The 24,997-nt window shown below is 40.0% G+C and overlaps 1 protein-coding gene across 2 annotated transcripts in view; it reads left to right on the top strand.

The window, feature by feature from the left end:
• The window catches only part of ZDHHC1 (zinc finger DHHC-type containing 1), a 437,426-nt gene that overhangs the window by 59,149 nt on the left and 353,280 nt on the right, over positions 1–24,997 (top strand). For both annotated transcript variants that reach the window (XM_044081372.1, XM_044081370.1), the window contains exons 5-6: positions 7,857–8,032; positions 21,963–22,064. In XM_044081372.1, coding sequence (XP_043937307.1) covers positions 7,857–8,032; positions 21,963–22,064 — 278 coding nt within the window. The remainder of the gene's footprint in view (positions 1–7,856; positions 8,033–21,962; positions 22,065–24,997) is intronic.

The raw sequence follows: 24,997 nt of genomic DNA, 5'->3' as shown, positions 1-24,997 counted from the left end.
GTGGGTTTACTCCGTTAACATTAGTAAATAAGTGAGTTAATGCCAGTGATAAAATGGGTGCCAAGAACTGGTCTTAAAATTAGGTCTTCATTACTGAAAAGTTTCAAGAGGATCTGTAGATTCTGTAATCTGAGACGGTCACAATTTTGCTATGAGAAAGTATGGATACATTGAAAATGCATTGCCGCATTGTTTCTGGCTTCTATATGTTCTTTGCACATCTTCATTATCTGCAAAAGAGTTAATTGATTTATTGCAGTAGAATGAACAAACTTTATTAGCAGCACATTTGGAAAACCAAATACAGTCCAAAGTAGGTGTATATGAGTTTTTCAGGTTTAGTAATGTCTTGTGTCTGAGCATAGAGCAGCTGCAGCAGGCCAGCTGAGATGGATCCGAGTAGTGAGTCAAGGTGATTGGTAAACATGAACATCAAGGAGTAGCACACCTTAATGTGAATCTGTAGAGTCTGATAAAACTTATCCCCACTGTGGGAAAAACCCTTGAAATGTCGAATTTTTGTATGAAACCTAATGTTAACTTCCAGCATATAGCCGCCATTTTCTGAATATTGAGGATAATTTTCTTGCCCTCATAGTAAGATGGCACCAAAAGGCTGTTCCAGTGTAGTGTAGACTTATGCCAGAAGAAACATGGGCATCACAGTCATGTCTCTAAATATCAACACAAATGACACAGATTGCCAAAGACTCATTTTGTGCTTCGCTGCTTGACCTTAAGGGCAGACCCACACAGTTACTGTATTATAGAGCACATTGCAACACTAGTCATAAAAAAGCAGGAAAGGAAGCTTAAGTGGAAAATAACCCCAAGCCCATATTTGATTAAACTTGGCTTGTATCCATACAAGCTTTTAGATACTTCAATTTTCAAAGCTGCCAAAATACATTGGGAGTAATGTGTTTACTTTGTGAAAGATAAACACTCTTCTTCAAAAGTTGAAGCCTTGGCAGGAAACCTTAAAAACCTGACAAGATCGAGTAAAACATCTGAACTGCATTTTGAATTTTTCAGAAATTAGTTGCACAAAGGAAGCCGTAAAAAGCATACAGTGTGATGCAGCCATCATAATAACCAGATTAAAATACTAGTGTTATTGTACACCCAGTATTAATTTCTAAGAGCTCAGATTACTACAAATCGTTCGTTGTCTACTTTTAGACAGTACAGTAGTGCATACTTTGGGTAAGCTCCTTCTTGTAAGCAATGGAACAGCTTTAGGCTTTTTATAACGATACATAGATTCCTACGATACCTTCCTATATTTGAAATGTAAATATTCAATTAACTTGTTACAGAGCTACAGTTACTTCCAGTCATACAGAAGTTAACAGTAGGAGCCCAACCGAGAAATGGGGTTTCAAGAGGGGCCACTACGAATATTAATAGAGAAGTAACAGTCCAGAAAGTTTATCCATAAGCATTCAGCACTGTTCTAGGAGTCTGTATACTCAGTACTACACTTCATTTTCTTTATGCCATTGCCATATTACCATAACAGACCTTATCGAGTAATGTAAATATGGAGACACCCCCATCGGGTGCCTGCCGAGGTGGAATGCCCCATCTGGAGACAACCCCAGTGTGATCTTTGTAGGATCATGCCTGTAAAATTAAAGAGATTTCAGAGGAACCATTGTTTTTTGAAACCTGTCATGTGATCAAACATGTCTTTAAAGTATTGAGACTTCTGAGGATGTCTGCAAGCAGTGATTTACTGGTCAGTTTTTGTTAGAAGTGTAGCAAGAGCTTAATGAAAAGACTGGTCTGCAGTATGTGCAATTGCTGCTAGACCACAGTAACACTGTGGTTCATGACTTGAACTGCAAAGTTAAGGCACAGTATTCTAAAAGGAAATTTGACACCACAGTTTTCCACTTCTTTTGCGGTCAAAATGGAGAATATACAGCAGAAGCTGATTCTTGAGAATTAAGTAAAGGATGAGAGGAAACTTGAGTGGGATCGTCTTGATTTACAGTGGATTAGTTTTCAAGACTGTGCACAGTAATGATACTCCCGAATCAGGTGATGTCAGCACTGAGCAAGCAGAAGTGCACGCGGTGAACAAAGTTCACGTGCAATAGGAAGTGTTCATCTTTCTAAAAAATTGTTTGAGATACATAGGCTCAGACTTTGGATTTTCAAAATGTCCAAGGTAGTGGAACAGGAAAAAGAATGTGGGCACGAGTAGTTAGTTGCACAGATGCCAAAAGGCAACAATTGCCAGAATTTTCAAAAAGTTGTGAAATATGAAGGGGGAAGTACAAGAAACAATGGGTACTCTTTCTGACATTTCTCTGAAAACTTTTAATTTATCTGAAGTGGGTTTTGAAAGATTTAAACATAATTTATACATAAACCTTACATAAGCCTGTTGAGCAAAGGCTGGTCATACGTACCTGCCAGGAGTGCTGATGTTAATGAAACTTTTAACTGTTAAAGGGACTATATACGCAGGCTCAATTTTGGATGTTTGTTTGAAATTAAGTCCTATGTAAATTTTAAAAAGCCCAGTGTTTACAAACCACCACTTAAGCCTAAGCTGGCTTTTCCAATGACAAAATAGAGAATTATGTCAGTAAGTTAGTGAAAAAGAAACCTGATTCTAAATGTTATTTTTCTGTGTCTGAGAGGTTAGACTTGAGTAGCAATGTTGAACTGTTGGTTAAAGTGGATAAAGGGAATGCAATGATGCTTTTGAACGTGGCTGATTATTAAGTTTGCACAATTGTTGAGTGACAAATAATTTTGAAGTATAGTAGGCAGAGACTGGTAAGTCTCACAAGTTAATTGACTCTTTCATAGAAAAATGGTTGAAGGAGGGGTTGACTGACGGTGGCCTATTGGGGCCCCTAGAATCTGCTATGTATTTGGTTTAACTGAAATACCTAAAAGTTTAGATAAACCACCTTTTAGACCCTTAGTAGCTGTTCAAGGAAATAAGACAGTCAGTGGCACTATTTATTTACAAAAGCAGTTGTTTAAGAGCAAAGTTTACATATGTGTCTCCTTTGATTTTATAAAACAAATTATTGATTTACAGATATATGACTGATATTTGGTGGTGACTGTTGATATTGTTATCATTATAGATTGTCATGCCCAATGAAGGTTTGGACAAAGTTAATAAAGTTTTGTTTTCAACAGGTATTTTTATGAAAGACAATGTAAGCTATTCAGGGAGCATTTAGATGTCATTTTCTTCAATTTTTTTTTCAGTTTGATTCTCATTTTTCAGATAGATGATCCCATCGTCACACCATTAATCTGTTTATGGCTGAGTGGGAATCTGAGCCCATATAAAAACACATTGCACTTATTGATGATATTTTTGTTGTGTGGAAGAGAAGTGAGTCCCAGTTATTGGATTTTATGAAATATTTAAACAATAGGGATGATTACTTGTTTGCCACGTAGTCACACAATTTTAATTCTATTCACTGTTTGGATTTACTGTTATATAAAAGCCAGGAGTTGCTGCTCACTAGAATGCTTTTAAAAAGGGGGTTCAAAGTAATTCTTGTTCATATTTTAGACAATTGTATCCAGTTATTTTAAAGAAAAATATAGTGATGGGGCAATTCATCAGAGCCACTTGCTAAGTGACAAAGATAGTCGTTTTGATATAAAATGTAATTCTTTACAAAAGTAATTTTTTGCAAAGAGGTTATTCATGTGATTTGATATAGAATACTTATGTGGACGTAAAAAAAAAAAAGCATGGGTCCACTAGATTTAAGCACTGTAGATTTGATGTTTTTTAATAATGAAAACAAGATGAATACCAACAGCAGTAGGAATTATAGCACTTCACTTTTACTGAAAAGCATAGTAGTTGAGAAAATGATTAAAGAAATTGTTAGGAATAATTGGAAATATTGCTAAAATAGGGGTGGTCCTTTTGAAAAAAAGAGGGACTGATTTGAAAGATATTTTCCAAACTAGATTGAATAGCATGTCTGGTGACAGCACAGGTGAATCATTGCAAATATATAAACCAAGGCAAATTGGTATTTTTAAGGTAAGAAAATTGTTGTGCCTGGTTTATTCGATTGCAAATCCAGACTTATTTATGCTGCATGCGCTCAGCATACAGAGTGATTTTATGTAGGTAAAACCTGAGGGAATTAACTCATAAAAGTTATGAGCATTTACATGCAGTAGAAACTAGAGATTATACCAACATGCTATTGAAGCATGCTAGCATCTACACAACTTGGGATATACCTTTATAGAAAAGTCAGAAATGTGGAGAGTAGATTAGATGTCAAAGTAGAATTAGAATGGAAGGAATAGTTTTTCTAAGAAGAAAGTCATTGAGACATTGTTTTTGTTTGTTTTTTATATTTAGTCATTTGATTGATCATGTAATTACTATTTAAATGTATCGTTTGTTGCACCTGTCTGAAGAAGTTCATTTTACAGGAGTGAAAACACTCGGGAGTATTAAAATGCGCTTTAACTACATGTCTTCATGAATTTAATATTGTTTCAGGCTTTTAGTAAAGATTGCTCTTCATAGCATCCACAATGTGCCCAAAATTGCCGTCTCCTTTAATTTATATGTGATTACGTGTATTGGTAGCATATCTAAGTATGAGTGTAAATTCTTTATTAGATCTGTTGCTCCCATTACATTTGGAACTATCTGGGTATCTTTCATCCACATTGCTCTCCTTTCTGCCTGCAAATCCTGGTATTTGAAGACTTTGTATCTTTCTGTACATAAAGTACTGTAATCAGTGGGTCTGACAATTCCAGTGATAATTGCTACTTTTGTCATTTTTTATGGACTACTATATCTGGTTTACTTACATCTATGTTTTGAACAAGGTGAATACTAACAGCAGTTGGTAATGTCATGCCGTGTGATGTAAACGTCATTGACTTCTACAATGCTTTGTGCGGTTCACCTTTCCAATGCTTCTCAGCTACTTCAGTGTTGTAGTATTTGTACAATTACCAAAGCAACAGTCCTGCCCCATTATTGTGCCTTACAGCATATAGGCCCTGTGTCTCAAGAGTGCCATACCTAGCAACAATATATGCAACTTTATTTTTAACAGAGCCTGCGTTTGTCTGTTTCTCCCAGCTTTTCAGTGGACTTTGTAAACCAAAGTAATTGTAGTCAACTATCCTGGTCTGCTATTATCTTTTCATCTTTCAGTTTCAACTCTCCTGTCTTTAACCATTCCTGCATCAAATCTTAACATGAGGTTGTTCAAGGAGATTTCTGTACTTGCCACTATATGTATGACTTTTCCACTTATTTTTCCTTCTTATGATCCTTCTCCTTATTTCTTACTTTTGTTTTTTTTGTCTCATTCACTTGCTGACTGATTTTTGTCAACTTCTGGTTTGATTTCCATTCCCGCTTGGCACTGAAATGCTGCTGCTAAACTAAACAAAGATGTTAACTTGTCATGTTTTAAAACTTTCACTGTGTTTGTGTGTATATATATATATATATATATATATATATATATATATATATATATAAATAATCTCACAATTGCAGATCTGTACATATAATGTATTTCAAGGAGTCCCCTACCTTCTTCTGAGCGAGGAATATATAGTCTTGGTATATACTGACTTCTGTAAATCATTTGATAAGCATAAAGCATTATCCAGTTGATCCAGTACTTTTTAGGGACAGTCAGTCACCTCAAAATGTTAGAGGAAATTAGGAGCTTTTTTTTTAATTTTGTCTCTATCTTTCTGGCTGTTACTTAATCCCATTTCATATAATCAGATTAGAACTCCTTACTCTTTCAATTCTTCTGTCCTTTCAGCATGTATGTTCAACAAGGTCTTCATATATATTTCTACAAAATGTGAATTTCTTATTTTGTGGTAGTACCTTAAACCTCTTGCAATAAGAGGACAATGGGTTATGTGCAAATGACCCCTTAAGGACATCCAAGTGTTTCAGTTATATGGCTTCTGAATGTCCATGATTTCTTACTGTTTCTTTTTAAGTCTTTATGGACACATTCAAGCCAATAAAGCCAAACTGCACTAGCTGTGGGCATGCGTGTTTTGGCCTTCTTATGACCTTTCAGCACAGCATAAGTGGATTGTTTGGCAATACTTCGGAAACTCTGAGTCCTTAAACCCAGTTGATGCCTGTAGCCATTAAAGTGTCTGCAAAATATCCCAACTAACTTCCAAACCAAAGAGTAAAAAAGTCACACAGACAAACCAGTTAGTAAAACCTACAAGAGGAACCTAACCAAGCTAGAATTTCATTAGGTTTTGCCTTTATTGGTCTGAATGTGCCCATAAAGTGTTAAAAAGAAAAACTCAAAAAGTCATGGAAATTCAGAAGCCATAAAGCCGAAACAGTTTGTCCTGAAGGTTTTTTTTGCATATATCCCATGGGCCTCTACTACAGGAGTTATAAGGTATCGTACAGTGAAAATGCTATCTTGGCTAGGTTTTTCTTGTAGTTTTTACTAACCGGTTTGTCTGTTTGACCTACACACACAGAGATGGATGACGCAGGAATGGTTAGGGAGAGGCAAATTTAAGCCAAGAGATGAAAGGTTAATATTAGCTGCCGAAGATAGTGGGTTACTTACACGTTGGTTTACAAAGTCCATTGAACATGTGAGAGAAACTGACAAACGTAGGTTTTGTAAAACAGAATTGGAAACCGTTGCACACCTTGTTGCTGGTTATGACGTACTAATGGCAGAAGGACTGTATACTGAAAGGCATAATAATGTGATGAGACTGTTGCACTGGGGATTGTGAAAACTTATGGTATTGAAGTGGGTGAAAAACACTGGCAATATGAGCCACAGAGCCTCATAGAAAATGAAGAAGTCCACATCACATGGGATTATCCAGTACCAACAGTTCAAAAGACAGATGCTAGAAAACCGCATATTGTAGTCCAGGAAAAGAAGACAAAAGTAGCATTGAAATTGCCAACCCAGTGACTACAACTCCTAAAATATCAGGATTTACAGGCAGAAACAAGAGCAATGTGGAAGAAAGATACCCAGATAGTTCCAATAGTAGTAGGAGCAACGGGTCTTATAAAAAAAAAAAGTCTACAATCATATTTAGATATGTTACTAATATATGTAACTCCATATGAATTGCAGAAGTTGTCACTTCTGGGGACATTGCGGGTGCTGCGAAGAGCACTATTGGCTGACATCAAAGAGTGAAACAATACTAATTTCATGAACTTTAATCATACTTTGACTTAGGAATGGGGTCAATTCCCATCACGGTATTAGAAACCCAAAAGATTTGGAGACATTTTAAAAAATTGATAAGCATATGTATTATGTTCTCTGGATGATGGCCTTGATTCATGTGCTTGGTGTTCCCTTTAATATCTGTGCAAAGTACAGATCTACAGTTGCCTTTGTGGTCAGTGTGATTTAAGGGTTATTTTCCCTTAAGACCAATTCCCAGGTGATTTTGAGCTTGGGACACTGTAATATCAGACAAGGAAGTTTTTGCAATTTGCAGGCACAACTCCAGCTACAGTAATCAGACAGTCTTCCTTGCCCCAACAAAGTGTTCCTTTTCCTTCAACCCCGATTGCCTTTTGCTTGGTCCTAAAAATGGAAAGGCATGAGAAATGAGAGGCAGTGCTCATTGGTGAATGTTCCATGTGCCAAACATTCTAACACGTGGTGTGAGGCCTTACAGCTCCTGCAGTCAGAACTATAATAAGCTGAGCTAGCTACTACTACAGCTACCTTTTAAATTTCACTTTTAGAAAATGTTGATAAAGAACCATGGTTGCGTCCTGTTTCATTTTAACACTGTTCACATTCTAAGCATTTTGAAACCTTAACTTGTTTTTGCAGTGTACTGGAGTCATGTTTGCTTGCCATTTGATTGTTCATCTCTCTGCTGTGACCATTAACCCTGCAGTTAAGAATGTTAGAATGAAAAGTTTCCGTGGTCCTGTCCCTGTATTTGACCGCAGTAAACATGCACATGTTATAGAGAACAATCATTGTGGTCTCTGTAACGTGTTTGTGTAAGTATAAAGATTTCATTTACTACCTTTATAGTCTTTTCATTTTACTGCTTTTGTTTTTATTTATTTATTTATTTATTTATTTTACAGTTCTCTGGTATTGAATAATTTGGTTACTTGAATCTACAGTATTTGTAGTGTAAGAGTGTTGACAGTAGTAGTACTGTACATGAACAGCAACTGTGTGTATAATGCAGTGATTTACAGTACTTCCATTTCCTAATAATCCTGAAACCAACTTCCACATCACCTGGAAATCTGATGGTTCCATTGCATTCATGCATGATGACATTATTAGTTTTTTAACATCTTTCTCAATGAGGAAAATGGTGTTTCCAACAGTGTGTGGGTTGTAATCTGTTGGTTCCAGTAGTGGCAAAAGGCTTGCAATCTGCCTTCACTTAAGTTACCCTTTGCTACACGTTGAAGTAAAATCCCTGGTGCCTGCAGCTGATAAAGGAACTTTCAGATACATTGCCACTGCATAGTTTAAGGATCAGGCATCCCCAGCCTTCCAATTCTTTTTTCTTAAAATTATCCTTATCCCAGGAGATTTGTGGTCTTAATCCCAACAGAAGCCCAGCATTATATTTTTCACTGTCTATTGTAAAACTAATAACACTTCAAAGGGGAATGACTGAAAAGTGTATAGTGAAAGTGATGAAACAAAGAAATTCAAAGCTTGGACTTTCTGATAGAAATCTAATAAGGTTATTTTATAGTATTCGGACCAAAGAAGTAAGTAGGGGTACGGAATGATTTCATCCATAGGGTAAAAACTAATGGCGGTCTCAAGTGTTGCTTTTCTTGTAGCTTGAGATTAAACTCCTGCAAGACCTCAAAAGGATTTGGTAGATCAGTCTGGATCAGCTAAGTATTTCTCTAGATCATCTGCTTGTAGCCCTGGGTTTAATTGTGGAATTTCATATAGTCTTGGCTGTTGGCTTAAGATACTATGAGGAAGTTCTGATGAGTGAGTGGGCAGCCTGTAGTAGTAAATGGTCTGAGAGAGACTCGCGTGAATTTTAACTGAGAGCACTGCTATACTTCAAACATGGGGTCCATCTGGGAAAACCAGGTCACAGTTGTATATGGACACAAATTTGCCTAACCTCAGCACTTTAAATTGCTTTGTACTGTCTTAGACATCTAGTGATTTTGTTATGCAGCATCATTTCTCTCCATCCTACCTTGTATATACCTGCATTGCTTCTTGAAGGGTAAGGCATCGTGACATTATGTTCTTGTATTCAAATGGGATAAACCCCATGGGAAGAAATACAGTGAAAATGAACAACTTTTTACTAGTTAATATTTCTTTGCCCCAACAAACCGTCTGTGTAGTTGCAAAATTAAGTCTTCTGATTGCAAAGAGAAGGGCCGAGATACCATCAGGATTGCATCTCTACACCTCGAAGGGAGAAAGAATTCTGTGGCTTCCCAGTGTCCAACCCCCTTTAGTAATTTTGGGGGTGCCTGTGGATCAAGGTGAATTCCCTGTAGGCCCACTACTTCATTTTTAAGTATATGTCAAGATTTTATTCCTTTTGACTGCATTTTGCATTACATTAAAGTTCTAGGTACTAACTTCATCTACTTTTAAGATCTATAATCTGGTGTCCCTGCAACAGAAACATCAGGATATCTGCTCTGTAAAGCTCTCGGAATTTTTGTCAAATAAAAATGACCCATGTCTCGAGTGTAACCAGCTTTACCCTTGTTAGCGTCCTACTTTGTGGAACATCTGTTGTTCATTTGAATTCCACAATTGTCTAAGCATTATGTAATCTAGACATCTGAAATTCCCTTTTCCCATTTTTGCACATGGGATCAGGGTGTCATGTCAACCATAACAGTCATTTAGAGCCAATGTTCACACTGCCAGGAAATATAATGATCTATAAATTTACCTAACTTGGCTCTACCTGTCACAATGAACCCAAAGGTAATTCTCTCACACACACTTATGTAATCCAACCATGGTGATCTAATTTTTGCTGCAATAAATGTTAGAAGTACAAGAAATAAAACTACTGAACTGCATGCCTGGATTACCAAATATAAGCCTGATGTTCTCACCACATCTGACAGTTGGCTTAAACCCAACATAAACGACTCTGAAGTAATACCTCCTGGCTATAATAATATCCTTAATGACCATATAAAAGGAAGGGTGGTAGTATTGCTTTAATATTTTCCCAGTACGTACTATATTTCCCTTTACAGCAAACTGCCACCAAAATTCAGTTCAGCAGCAGCTTATTGCTTTCCTCAAACTAAACTAAACAACTATAAAAAAATATGTATTATTGTCCTTTATATCCCTCGTGGTGACAATACGGCTATATTGGAAGATATCCTACCTTGGATATCCGTAACATTGATAGAAAAGAATATTACTAGGTGATGTCCATTGGTTGGACATGAACTCTAAATGCACTGCATCTAGCATGAGGCTTATATGGTTTCACACAACTGATTAATAGCCCCACACATTATAGTAAAGCATCCAGTTCTCTTAGATCCTAGCAAATACTCCACCACATGTACAGTGTCAGACTCTCTCAGTAATCATCTCCCAATCTGTACAACTAGACATCTCACAGATCCATTTAAACAGTATATTTGTAAAACAACAGGTAACCTTTCCAAGTTTAACCCAAAAATGTTCATTAGTACACTGTCATCTGTTAACTGGAACTTCCTAAAACTCCTCCCATTAGATGCTGCTGTAACTGAATTCAGTACAACTTTTCTAAATATCCTAAATAACCTTGCATCACCTAGAGGGAAGAAACTGAAAACAATGAAATTTGGCTATCCAAAAAGAGTGGAATGCTAAAGCAGGATAGAAAAAAAGCCTGGAAAGAATGGCAAAAATATAAAACACATAAGTATTTTGAAAACTTCAGAATGCTTTGCAATTGTACTAAAAAAGCTAATAAATGAAGACAAAAAGCAGTACTGTAACAACTTTCAAAATAATACTAAACACAACCCAAAAAATGTTGGACCTCCATTAAAAAAATCTTACATCCCAACCAAAGGTTCAACCCAAACCCCTCTCCCGATAATTCACAACTCGATACTGCAGTACAGTTCAACTCTTAATTTATAGGCAGTATAGCATCTCTAAACAAGGATTCCTCAACATCTAATCCAAAACCTGCCCAACAGCCACATATCACCACATCCACTTTCACCTTCAAACCTGTGCCCACATCCTATATAAAACTACTCTTAAACTTAAACCATGCTGTTCTTCAGCTGTTGACCTTCCAAGCAAGTACCTAACAATAGCGGCCAGTAGCATTGCTTATCCTGTTTTAATCCTTATAAATGGTCCAGGAGTCCCACATTCCCTCTCTCTGGAAAAAGGCACACGTTGTCCTTCTACACAAAGGAGGAAATTCAGCAGACATGAATAACTTTAGACCTATAGTAATTTTATCTCACCTCGCCAAAATACTTGAAAGTGTATTCAAAAGCAATTGCTAGACTATCTCCTGCAGGAAGAACTTCTGTCTCCTACACAACATGACTGCCGTCCTTCCCTTAGTACTAGTACTGTCCTCCTAATCTAGATATATATATATATATATATATATATATATATATATATATATATATATATATATACTGTCAAAGCTAATGATGAAGGCAAACTAGTGTCTTCCTTATGTCTACCTATGTCTAAACCCTTCAACACAGTTTGTCACAGCAAACTTCTACTTCAAATATCCTCACTAGGTCTCTGTCTTCTCTGGTTCAAAAGTTAGTTGTCCCATAGGTATCAGTCAGTAAAATGCCACTGTACGCTGTCTCCTTGCCTCCCAGTCACCACCGGTGTACCACAAGTCTCTATCCTTGGTCACCTTCTCTTTAACATTTTCTATACGCTCTATACTTCCACACAACAGGCCACCCTGACACAAACCCATAAGGCGTAACTACGTGCCCAACACTCTAGTCATAGGTGGCTCTATAGTCAGGCACACTGATGTTCCACTCAGGCTAAACAAGGAGAAAGTTACTGTTAGCTGCCTGTCAGTTGCCAGGATCTGCCACATAACGCACGCACTCGGGTCATTCCACAACAAGTACAAATATGACAGTCATTGTCCATGTTGGTGTGAATGACCTGAGACATACCTCCCTGGACTACATGAAAAGAGACATGGACTACATGAAAAGAGACATGGAGGAGCTTTCTGATCTTGTAGCCCAGGCAGGTGTAACCCTGGCCCTGAGTAGCATCCTGCCATAACCCAGAATGATGCCACAGTACAAGGACAAAATGATTGACTTCAACAATTGGCTAAGCTTCTCGTGTCATTCTAAGAGGATCTAGTATTTGTCTGCCTAGGACGACATGATCGACAGACCACGATGCTTTGCCAGAGATGGCTTGCACCTGTCGCCCTTAGGAATCCGGATACTGGCTAAGGCTCTTACCACCCCTATAGTGCCTTTTTTCGGCAAGGTTCAAATGACAAATTCACCACCGTAACGGGTACAAGCAAGCAAAATCTGAGGGTAATGCTATTCAATGCTAGAAGTCTAAACCTCAAAATGCACTCGCTCGAGGCACTTCTTAAAATGGAGAACATCGACATCTGTGCAGTGACAGAGACCTGGATCAAAGCTCCAGAGAGCAACCCTGCATTACCAGGCTTTAATTCATACCACACCTTTCGGCCACCTAACCCAGAACGAAGCACTAAAGGTGGAGGCGTGTCCATATTCATTAAGGATATCCACACCTCCAGGCTAGTTGAGCAGCATAATGCATCCGAGATTGTCCAAGTGCAACTAACTCTGGGCAAGACCGCAATCCAAATTGTAGCTTGCCACAGACCCCCCACCATGCCCCAGGATTCCCACTCCTCATTTCTTAATACACTGGAAAGTATTAGGGTACAACCTAACACCCTAATAATGGGTGATTTCAACGACCCCACCATTAACTGGGAAAACCCCACCATTAACTGGGAAAACTACTCGTGTACCAACTCTTTTGCTCAACATTTTCTAGAATTCATAAATTCCAACGCCTTGGATCAACTTATTCACACCCCCACCAGGGGCAGTAATATCCTAGACCTGGTCATTACGAACATGGGCAACTGGTGTTCCACACCAGAGGTCAATTCCTCGGTCAGATCCGACCACAAGCTAATCACCCTAGACATCCACATCCCGCCCCCACCCCCAATTAGGGAAACCACCGTAAAAAACTTCTCCAAAGCCAATTTAACACTTCTTAAGACAGAAGTGGAAAACTTCATGACACCCATGTAGACGGACAATAGAGTTACGACTGCTGAATCCTACACAAATGCACTTTATAAGCACTTAGAAGAGTGCATGGATCATGTTATCCCTAATAGAACCAAGATGCTATCCTCCAAAAAAGGAAGCCGATCTGGTGGTCCTCTGCCATAAACAAATTCTGCAACAGAAGAAAGAAACTGGTGTAAAAATGACTGGAGGAACGCCCTGGTCAACCTCAGCAAGAATCTGAGATCCTCATAAAATCCTCCAAAGCTAGTTACGAAAACAAAATTGCTACGGACTCCAAAGACAACCACAAAGCATTCTATAGCTATGTCAAGAATCTCAATGGCAACACTCATATCTGCTCTGAGTTTTACAGCACAATGGCACTAAATATACAGAACCAACTGATGTTGCCAACATCCTGGCAGGTAGGTTCAGTGCTAACTTTACCCCTCTCTCACCCCCTAGAGGGCCCATCTCTATATCGGAAGAATGCAAAGTTCCTGTAATCACGGCTGCACAGGTAAAGAAACACTCTCCAAAGCCAAGAACACAGCATCCATGGGAGCTGACAATATCCCAGGCTGCGTTCTACACGAACTACAGAATAAACTGGCACCCTACCTAAGTATCATGTTCAGTCATACTCTCGCCTCAGGCTTTTTGCCCACTGAATGGCGCACCGCGACGGTTATCCCAATCCACAAAGGGGGAGCCACAACAGACCCCGGGAACTACCACCCCATTAGCCTGACGAGCATGGTCTGCAAGGCCATGGAACGTATCATCATGGAACTCATAAACAAAGACATTGGTAATCTCCAAACTCTGTACCCTACCCAGTTCGGATTTGTAAAAGGCAGATCATGTCTCCTAAACCTGATTGACTTCTTTGAAGCAGTCACCAAAGCCATAAATGAGGGTAAGGTGGTTCACACAGCTTATCTAGATGTCGCCAAGGCTTTTGACACCATCCCTCACTCTGGAATTAAAGTTAAGCTCACTAAACTAGGTATAAATCCCTATGTCACAAGATGGGTTGCCAACTGTCTCATGGACAGAACCCACACTGTGAAAGTAGCAGACTCCAAATCTGACTTCAGACCAGTGACAATTGGAGTACCACAGGGTTCAGTCCTGGGTCCTCTCCTGTTTGGTATCTACTTCTCTGAAGTACAGGCTAACACAGAAGGTCTTTGGCTTACAAATTTTGCAGATGACTGCAAACTAGGAGCCATAATCAAAACTCCTAACGATGTGGACATACTACAAAAGGGCCTCACTGAGACAAATGCCTGGTGTCAAAGCCATGGCCTGAAGCTCAATGCCAAAAGTGTATTGTCATCCCCTTTGGTAAAAACTCTGTACCCATGTACTACCACATAGCTGGTAGTCTACTTGATGCCGAAAACGTGATGAGACCTTGGGACACAGGTGGACAGTAGTCTCTCCTTTGATAATCACGTTGCCACAGTGGTCACGAAAACCTACGTGGCTCACCTCATTACAAAAGGTTTCTCATCCAGAAAAAAAGAGGTCATAGTTCCCCTCTACTCTTAACTCATTAGACCCATTATAGAGTACAACGCTCCTTTTGGTATGTACCTCACAAGACATCTACAACAACTGGAAAGGCCACAGAAATACCTCACAAAGAGGATTACTGGCCTCAAACAGATGCCCTACGCAGACCCTCTCAAAAAACGCCAGCTTTACTCCGTCGCATATCGCCTACTCGGAGGTGATCTCTACCTAACATACAAAGCTATGTCAAACCCAGAGCTGTTGGACATGCTCCACTTAAAGAAATCCCAATCCCTCCGAGCTACACGCTCTAGGGACCTAAATCTTATCGCCACAATAAACAGAACATGATGGAGGGATAGATTCCTGTCCCAGAGACTTACCATACTCTGGAACAGACTACCTATCTATGTCAAACAGAGCTCCTCATTAGCACTCTTCAAGAAAAATCTTGATGATTGGATGGGAGATGGGAAATTCACCCCGGGAATCACTTCTGTGGCTCTGCTCGACAGGGGCAGAGGAAAATAATTTTCTTGGGTGGCGAAAGCCAGGGTACATTTTTGGCTAGGCTTATATAGGCCCTAGGACCAGTAGCCTAGTACCCTCTTATGAACCTAATGCACAGATGATTCCACTCTCATTTGCACAGCTAACAACATGGAACACCTCCAAAAAATTACTCGGGAAGCTTTAGCAGCTACTGAAACATGACTTCATAACTCACAACTCATGGTCAACCCAAAAAAGGCCAAACTGCTGCCTTTTTCCCCAAACCCCTCTCCCATGAAAAAAAACAGAATTTAAAGTAATCTATCTTGATAATACGATCATTGAAGTCACTTCTCATAGAAAATTATTAGGAGTGATAGTGGATGATAATCTTACATTCAACCTGCATGTACAAAATTGTATAAGAAAAACTAATCAAAAACTAGGGATGCTTTACAGAGCCAAAAATCTTCTCACAGATGAAACTAAAATTACACCTGCCACTGCTTATCTCCTCCTGACTCTTCTTTATGGTGCTCCCATCCTTGCTAATCTCCAGGCTTCACAAAAACTGAAACTTGAACAATGCTATAACAAAGTTGCTAAATTTGCAGCACATAACCCTTTTCAGTACCCGCCACTATATAGCACTGAAAAGCCTAAATTGGTTAGAACTGCCACATCATCTAACATATATACACAGCTTCTTGCCACCTATAAAATTCTCCAGCATCCATCTGCCTGTCCAGCCGTAAAAAACATTCAACACAACTATGTTTCCAGTTAGTCACTGCAATAAAATGACCAAAAACTCCTCTGTCTATAAACCTAGCAAATCTGCTGGGTATTTTCTGTACTCGTACAAGGTTCATAGGTTCATACTAGGCTATCTGCCCTAGGGCATTTATAAGCCTAGCCAGAGTGTGTGTGGCTTTCACCACCCCTTAGAATGAGAATACTATACCCATTAGTTTGCTGTGCCTCTGTCCAGCAGTGACACAGAGATGATTCCCGGGGTAAACCTACGATCTCCCATCCACTCGTCAAGATTTCTCTTGAACAAAGTCATTGAGGGGCTCTGCCTCACATGGACTGGGATTCTGTTCCATAGTGTAGGGAGTCTCTAGGTGATGAATCTGTCCCTCCAGCACGTCCTATTTATATCCGTGTTGAGGTTTAAGTCTCTTGCTCTCGTGGCTCTGGTGGATTTGGATTTTTTGAGGTGGAGCATGTCCATTAATTCCGGGTTGGACATGGTCTTGTATGTCAGGCACAGATCACCTCTGAGCAGACTGTATGCGACTGAATAGAGCTGGAGTTTCTTCAGTCGGGCATCGTATGACATATGTTTGAGCCCCTTTATCCTTTTGCTGAGGAACTTTTGGGGTCTTTCCAACTGCTGCAGGTGTCTGGTAAGGTACATTCCGAATGGGGCGTTGTACTCAATCATTGGTCTGATAAGTGAAGAGTACAGGGGTACAATGACCTCTCCTGATCTGGATGTGAATCCCTTTATGATCAGGTGGGCAATGTAGAAGGTCTTCCTAACCACTTTGGCAATGTGAGTGTTAAAAGAGAGGTTACTGTCAACTTGGGTCCCCAGGTCCCCGATAACTTCTTCCGTGTTTAATTGATTACCACCTATGTGGTAATTAGGGGTTACCTTGTTTTTCCCAAAGGGTATGACTATACATTTTTTGGCATTTAGCTTAAGGCCATGGCTCTGGCACCAGTTATCCATTTCTATGAGACCTCTCTGGAGGATGTCTGTGTCTGATGGAGTGTCAATTATGGTGCCCAGTTTGCAGTCATCTGCAAATTTTGTCAGCCACAATCCCCCTATGTTTGCCTGCACTTAAGAAGAATAAATGCAGAACAAGAGGGGGCCCAGGACTGAGCCCTGTGGGACACCGCTCGTGACCGGCTTAGAGTCTGACATGGCACCAGCAATTCTAACCCTGTGTGTTCTGTCCTTGAGCCAGTTTGCAACCCATCTTGTGACATATGGGTTTACATCTAAGCTGGTGAGCTTTTCTATGATGCCCGAGTGGGGTATTGTGTCGAACGCTTTTGCTAGGTCAAGGTAGGCTGTGTGAACTGCCTTACCCTCATCAATGGCCTTAGTGACTGTTTCGAAAAAGTCGACCAAGTTCAAGAGGCAGGATCTGCCCTTGACAAAGCCAAATTGGGTAGGATCCAGTGTCTGTAGGTCCCCAATGTCTTTATTTATGAGTTCCATTATGATTCTCTCCATAGCTTTGCAGACAAGGCTCGTCAAGCTTATGGGGCGGTAATTTCCAGGGTCCGTAGAAGCACCGCCTTTGTGGAGTGGGACCACAGTTGCCGTACGCCATTCTTTGGGTAAGTATCCTGTAGTAAGGCTAAGATTAAACAGCAGCCTTATGTGTGGGTTTAGTTCCTCATTGAGCTCGTGTAGCACACAGCCGGGGATGCCGTCCGGTCCCATTGATGCTGCGTTTTTTGCTTTAGAGAGAGCAGCTCTCAGCTGGGCATCTGAGATGTTTGGGAGGCTAGACTCTGGTGGGATAGATATTTCTCCTTTTGGGGGGGAGGGAGGGAGGGGAGAAATTTGCACCAAACCTGTGTGCCAGTATGTTGGCAATGTCTGTGGGTTCAGTGATTTTTTTTTTATCATTTTGGACTAATTCTGAGCATATCTGGGTGTTTCCACCCAGGTTTCTAACATACTAAAGAAGGCCTTATGATTGTCTTTTGTGTCATTAGCGATTTTTCTCTCAAAGTTGGCCTTGGATGATTTTATGAGTGATCGTAGTTTTTTGCTAGTATTGATCAGAGCCTGGAACTCTTTACCTGTATCCATCAGGTCTATACCCACCTCCCATCTTTCAAAGCCATTTTGAAAGACCTCCTAGATAAAATTTGGCTCTCTTCTTGTTCAACACCAGGATAGTCTATATCCCTAAATGTGAACAAGTACCTTTCAATTCCTTATACCTCTTTACTCTCCCTTCTTCACTTGCTTCCTTACTGCTTTCTAAGTGTACCATAAGCCTGTCTTTCTTTCACTTCATATTGCATTTCCTATTTTCATTGCACTAACTTAAATTTAATTTCTCTTCAAACTGTCTAAAATTTCTCTAAATGTTAAATGATAGTTCTATATCTTGTATTGATTCTTAACCAATGTTTTTATATTGTATCCAATTTCTTATTGTTTAAAAACTTTATATGCTTTTGTTTTACTTTTGAAGATTACAAAATTATTGTACTTGTTTATCTTTCGGCTTTTCCTGGTTAGAGGTCGCCACAGCGGAACTCCAGTCCGCTAATGATTGGCAGTGGATTTTTATGGTGCCGAGTTGCCAGCCCGATGCCCAACCTTCAAAGACGGCACACCCATTCACGCACGCACCTACTCGCATGTCTTTAGACGTCACTCTGCCGCGGGGAGGACATGCTGACTCCACACAGAAGGCGCTCCAGCCGAGAATCTAACAGGGGAACCTCTTGCTGTGAGGTGACCATGCTAACCACTGCACCACCGCGGCCTCTGCAAAATTATTGTTCTGTACAATAGTGCAAAATTATTGTACTATTTGTTGTAATTTGGAGCTTTTCTCCCCGGGCCTCCGCTGAAAATGGGCTTCTACCCAGTCAGACTTTCCCAGTAATCAAATGTCAATAAATTAAATAAATCAGAAAAACTGTCTGGCACCTGTTTTACCCGTTCCAGTGTCTGCAGACTTCTCATCTTAAAAGTTCTGTCTGAGTACTACACACAGACTGCAGCCCTTAGAACCTTCCATAATTTTGTATTCATCAAAATTCCATACCCACGCACAGCTCAAGCAGCAGTGACAAGGTCTCCTGGTGGAAAATAACAATGGAAATCTGTACCTGCCCTTGTGCTCTGTGTGGCAGCATTTTTGTCTGGTGACTCCCTTTACAGGCACTGTAGTGGGGGGGTGACTAGTCTGTTGACGTCTACATTCATTGTCCTGTTGATCAGAGTCTCAACAACCTACAGGTAAAAATTCTGCTCTGACTTGTAGAGGCCTTAGAGTTGCTAATTAAGTTGTGGGTACCAAGCAAAAAAAAACATGTGAGAGGTTTGCCCATTTCATGTCTTTCTGTTTATATCCCCATTCTTGTGTTCATTTTCTTCTTTAGTAAATTTCTTTTATTCCAAGCACCGTGTTCTTGTATGTCTTGTCTGGCCCAACAGGTACGTCTGTGCATTTGACGTAGAATAGCAGGAGAGTTTTCACACTGGATATTGTCAACAGAATTAGTACAGCCTACAGAACAGATTTCTCAACATAAAATAAGTGTTACCTCTGCATACACAAGGGAGATATACAGCAGTGTAACTGTAAGGTTAGACATTACTTTGTTAGAGTAGTATGTTGCATATTATTGCATTTGCCTTTGTCCTAGCTGTCCATGTTTTCAGTTGCACTGTTTATCTTGCTGTGCCAAGCTGTAGCTGAGTCTTCTTTATGGATTAGCCCACGCAGTCTCTTACTAAATGTATTTATTTTATTTATTTATTTCAGTTTGATTACCGGGGAAGTCCACTGGGCCAAAAAGTGCCCATTTACAGTGGAGGCCCGGGGAGAAAAGCTCCATGTACAGTAGTAGTATGATAAGGGTTACAAAACAATGAGAAAGGTTACATAATTTTGGAGGTGAGATACAGTAGTATGGTTCATACATTCAGTGGAATTACATACATTCAAAGGAAAAATGATAATATTCATTGTGAGACAGTATATAACAAAAACTGAATTTTTTTTTTTTTTTTTTTGTGTTTCGGATTTTTACAATATTTGCAAATATGGAGTTTATTTAAGTCTGCTATGTGCATCCAGTTCTCAGTAGTGGAAAAAGCTATTTGGGTTTTGGTCAGTAGTTCAGAAATGTTGGGGGCTGCACAAACCAAGGTAGAGTCATCAGCGTATTGGATGACTGTAGTGTCAGGGATGATGGTGTGAAGGTCATTTATAAAGATGTTGAAGAGCATGGGTCCAAGGATGGACCCTTGAGGAACGCCGGTAGGTGTAGCAAGAAGGAAGAGGAGGAGTTCTTCCATTTGACAGCTTGAGACCTGTTGGATAGGTAGCTGGAGAACCAGGAAAATGTATTAGGGGATAGATTAAGGTTGGTGAGATGATGGAGAAGGTGAGTATGGGAGATGGTGTTGAAGGCTTTAGAAAGATCTAGTAGTATAGTGGATATGATGAGTCCAGAGTCCCGGGCTTGATTGATAGTGTCTAGGAAAGATAGTAGGGCAGTTATGGTACTATGGCCGGGGCAGAAGCCGTGCTGGGTGGGTGTTAGAAGTTGATTCTGAATTAGGTAAGGCCAAAGCTGGTGGTGGATGCATTTTTCTAGAATTTTAGAAATTGGTGAGAGTAGGGCAATGGGGCGGAAGTTAGAAATAGAGGTGTGTTTGCCTCCTTTGTGGAGAGGAAGAATGTAGGCTGAACGCCAGAGTTTGGGCACATATGATTCAGTTAAGGATCTGTTAATCAAAATGCTGATTGGGAGAGCAATTCCTTCAGCTGCACATTTGAGGAAGGAGGAGGGTATGTTATCTGGGGCATTAGCGCATGGCCTTAGTTTGGATAGAAGTTTTTTTATAAGATTGGTGGGTACAGGTTTGAGGTGGAATTTATGGGGATTGTTATTTAGGTAGTTTGGTGTCGTGTGGAGGGAGTTGGGTGGGTTATTATTTGGGAATGTTTTAGTTAGGTTAGCTATGGATTCAATAAAGAAGGTGTTGAAATGGGAGCTTAGTTCACCATCAGTTAAGCTAGGATCAGGGCACAGGTTATTTCTAGATCCAGGATGGAGAAGGGAGTTGATAGAATTCCAGAATTGTTTAGGGTTCTTGTTGTTGTTGGACTGAAGTTTATTATAGTAATTCTTCTTGTCTTTGGTAATAATTTTTTTTACTTGGTTGCGAAGTTGAGTATATTGGAGCAAGGCAGAGGACTGTTTACTTTTCTGGTAAAGCTTGCAGGATTTGTCTCTTTATTTTGTCTCTAAATTGTAATTTTTGTGTACATTTTATCTCTTACTTTCACTGTAAACAGTTTAATATTAAAGCAAAAAATATTTAGTTTGCATTGTTTGATTAAATTGGATTTTTGTATAGCTTGCTCATACGTAATCTTCCTGGTGATCAGTGATTCAGTAATTTGTTCATAATCTACTGGAATTCTCTCTCCTTGCTCTCCAACCAGAATCTCATTGTAGCATTCCATTGCATTGACATCCCCCTTCCCAACACACACACACACACACACACACATACACACACCCTATGTTAATCTGTAGTTTTCACTTAGGAGTACATGAAGTGAATGACATTCTCAGGTGTAATATATAAATATTTAGTACATTACTGACTAAGGTTCTTACATTGTTGTCTTATGTATATTTAAAGAATATTGGTAGAGAATAGACCACCTTTTTAATTTCCTTTCTCTAGGGATCCACCACTGAACTTTTGGCTTTTTAACTAGCTAGTGGGCATCATAAGTGGTAATGTCTTTACATTGGTGACATATGGTGGCTGATATTTTGAATTGTACATTGTGAAAGCCAGATGCTGCATTTCAGTTGACCCAGATTTTTTTTTTGGCAGGAGTTCCAAGGCCAAACACTGTGGTGCCTGCAACAAGTGTGTGTCTGATTTTGACCACCACTGCAAGTGGCTTAATAACTGTGTGGGAAGCCGAAATTACTGGTGAGTCGACCTGTTTATTTTCTTTTGTATCTTGCTTGCTTAAAGGGTTAGGTTACATTGCATCATTCTTAAGATGGTGTCTACATAAACCATGACCAGAAGGTGCAAAATTATATGCTAAAAGATCGAAAAACTGACTCGGAACTGCTTCAGTCATATCCTTTGCCAACATTGATACTCTGCTTTACTACTATTTGAAAAACAAAGTTGAATTGATAGGCTCCTTTAACAGTTTCATTGTCATGAGTCTATCAGGAGTTTTAATTTGAATGCATTTATTAACAAAATGTTTGCAGCTGAGTCTGACGTGATTTTTTGGAAGATGGGGCACCCTCCATGCAGACTATGTAGCCCTTGCACAGTTGTACTTAACATAGGCAAATCCAGAGTCACCATACTTCAGGACAAAAGGTGATTGTCACTGCAACCCCCCCCTCCCCAAAAAAAAATGCATTTTTGCATACATTGATGTTGCAAAAACGTGCTGTAACTTTTTTATCTGTATGGATAATACTAGTGTTTCCGGCTTTGTGTTGGATTTCATTTAAGTTTTGTTTGCTAAACTGGTAAAACCCTCTAGACACATTTGTCTGTTTTCATGGGAGTCTTTGGAGCACTGCTTGCTTAAGTGACTTACTGAGGGTGATTAAAGTATATAACTGAAGAATATTAGGGGAGTTAAACTCAGAAGTACAGGCTGAACCCCATTAATAACCTCTTACCCTTCATCTGCTTTGTTAAACTGCCAGGTGTCATCACAGTTCTGTTGAAAGTTTGGTGGTGACAGGTTACATACAGAAACAAGCTGTTCTTTTGAAATACATAGTGCTTAATTTAAAAGATTTATATCTGTGTTTGACCTGAGGCTAGTATGCTTTATTTCAAAATGTTATACTTTTATTTAATGTTTGATACAGTTCAGCCAGAGTATTTCTTTTTTTACTTCATGTAGGCAGGCCATCCTGTTTAGGAACAAAGTGCCCTTTTGAAACTGCAATGCCTTTTCAAGGGTTTGTGTTTTTTTTTTTCCCAAAGCTGTCTTGTGTACTGGTGCCCTTCTACCCATTTTTATTTTAAAATGGAACATTACCTTTCCTTGCCTGTTGTGGACTTGGTTGCTTTCTGGAAAAATACATTGGAGTTTTACATTTGACCTACACTATGTTTCTGATCCATATTTCATGGCAGATAAACATTCTTAATAACAGAGTGCAAGTTGAGAGTCTGTGTAGGCCGATCATTGTGTTTTAACATGTAGATACTGAACCTTCTGTTCTTTGCTATATATCATTAATCATTAATCCATGCAGCTCTTTGTCAGATGGCAGTACTTGGAAAAATAATATTGAGAGCCGAGGTTGCTTTTGTGTTTATAAAATGAATATCTCAATAAGTAAATGGTCTCTTTCTGGCATGGATTTAAAAGGCAGCTGCCGCTTATTGTTGTGATTTAGGAACTTTTAATGTCTCGTTATATTTTGTTGGTAATGAAAAACTGTGCAATTTTATTATGGGATTACTATAGGAAAACAATATAGCAGCAAAATGTGTAATTTGTGTCCCGTTTACAGTGTATAAGGAGCATATAGATGTTCTTCGTGATGTCCTTCAAGAATGCAACTGCAGTCATAACATGTGGGTTGTCCTGCCTCAGGCAGCCCTCGGTCGGCCGGATTCCAAAGTCTGGGTCCGACGTCGGCTGATGTTGCATTTCTCTCCGACGTCAGAGCGGCTGGAGTACATAAGCATCAGCCGACGCCATTTTCTTCAGTCTTTCTTGCCGCGCGGTGCCCGAAGCAGAAGCAATTCGCAAGTGCCGGTCGGTCAGCTCCTGTATTCTTCGATCCGAAGTCATCAAAAAAGCTAAGTACTCCATTGGGGACCTTTTCTTGCCTCAGCCGATGTCAGAAATTACTGAAAAAGTTAACAATTGTCTTTCTTGTGGTAAACAAATACCTCATAAGGATTTCCACTCTTACTGTCTTCCTTGCCTGGGCCCAGACCACGACGTCTCGGCCTGTGTAGCCTGTGCTCGCTTCAACAAGCGCACTCTCAGGTGCCGGGCGGAGTTCGCTGAAGATTTTTTCGCCGATAAATTTGCTTACACCATGCCGTCGGATCTTCCAACATCGCAAACCCCCAAAAAGCGAAAAGACCGGGACCGACATCCTCGGCCTGCGTCTACCACAGACTCCACGCCAAAATCTAGCGCGAGTGCTCCGGTTCCCTCTGAGACTGTCTCTCCACCGCTCCGAACTGAAGACACCGCATTACCGACGACTCCAATTCCGGACATCACTCCGCCAGTTATCGATTTTCCTCCGGATACCGAAACCGAGGAAATGCCCGAGACCATTGCTGTAGACAAGGTCACTCCTGCACGTGGAGCTGCCAGGCCTCCTATGGCCATGTCTATTAAGGCCTACACTAGGGCTAAGGCAGCCAGCAAAACAAAACATATTACTTCTAAATCCTTACCTCAGCCTACTCCAGAGACACAAATTATGTCCATGGCTGCTGATTTAATTTCCATGATTAGAGGTTCACAGGCCCATCCTGAGAGAGGATCCCAGCCTCCTTCTGATAAAAGGCCCCGGGTTGAACCCTCTGACCCTATTCCTTCAGATAAAGATTCTGAGGGCTCTGTCCGCTCTGATAGCCAGGAAGAGCTCTTCCAGACCTATGAGGACTCGGATGCAGAAGATTCCATCCCCTCGGCCTCCCCTCCTGATGATATTTCTTTTGGGGAAGTCCTGCACACCATAAGGGAACATTTCAAGTGGCAAGGTCAGGAATATTCTGATTCTAGGAAACGCCTTAGGACTTTCCTTAAGAAGCCCCAGCACAGGCCCTTAGCTATTCCTCCTGTACTTGATGTTCTGGATGATTTATATTCTGACTCTAGTGCTACCCCTGATTCTCTTCCTCCTGCT

The sequence above is a fragment of the Protopterus annectens genome, chromosome 8.part0 (assembly GCF_019279795.1).
Source record: "Protopterus annectens isolate FY-2018-M chromosome 8.part0, PAN1.0, whole genome shotgun sequence".
Lineage (NCBI taxonomy): Eukaryota > Metazoa > Chordata > Ceratodontiformes > Protopteridae > Protopterus > Protopterus annectens.
Note: the sequence above shows the minus strand (reverse complement) of the source record. Positions and strands in the feature narration are given on the sequence as shown.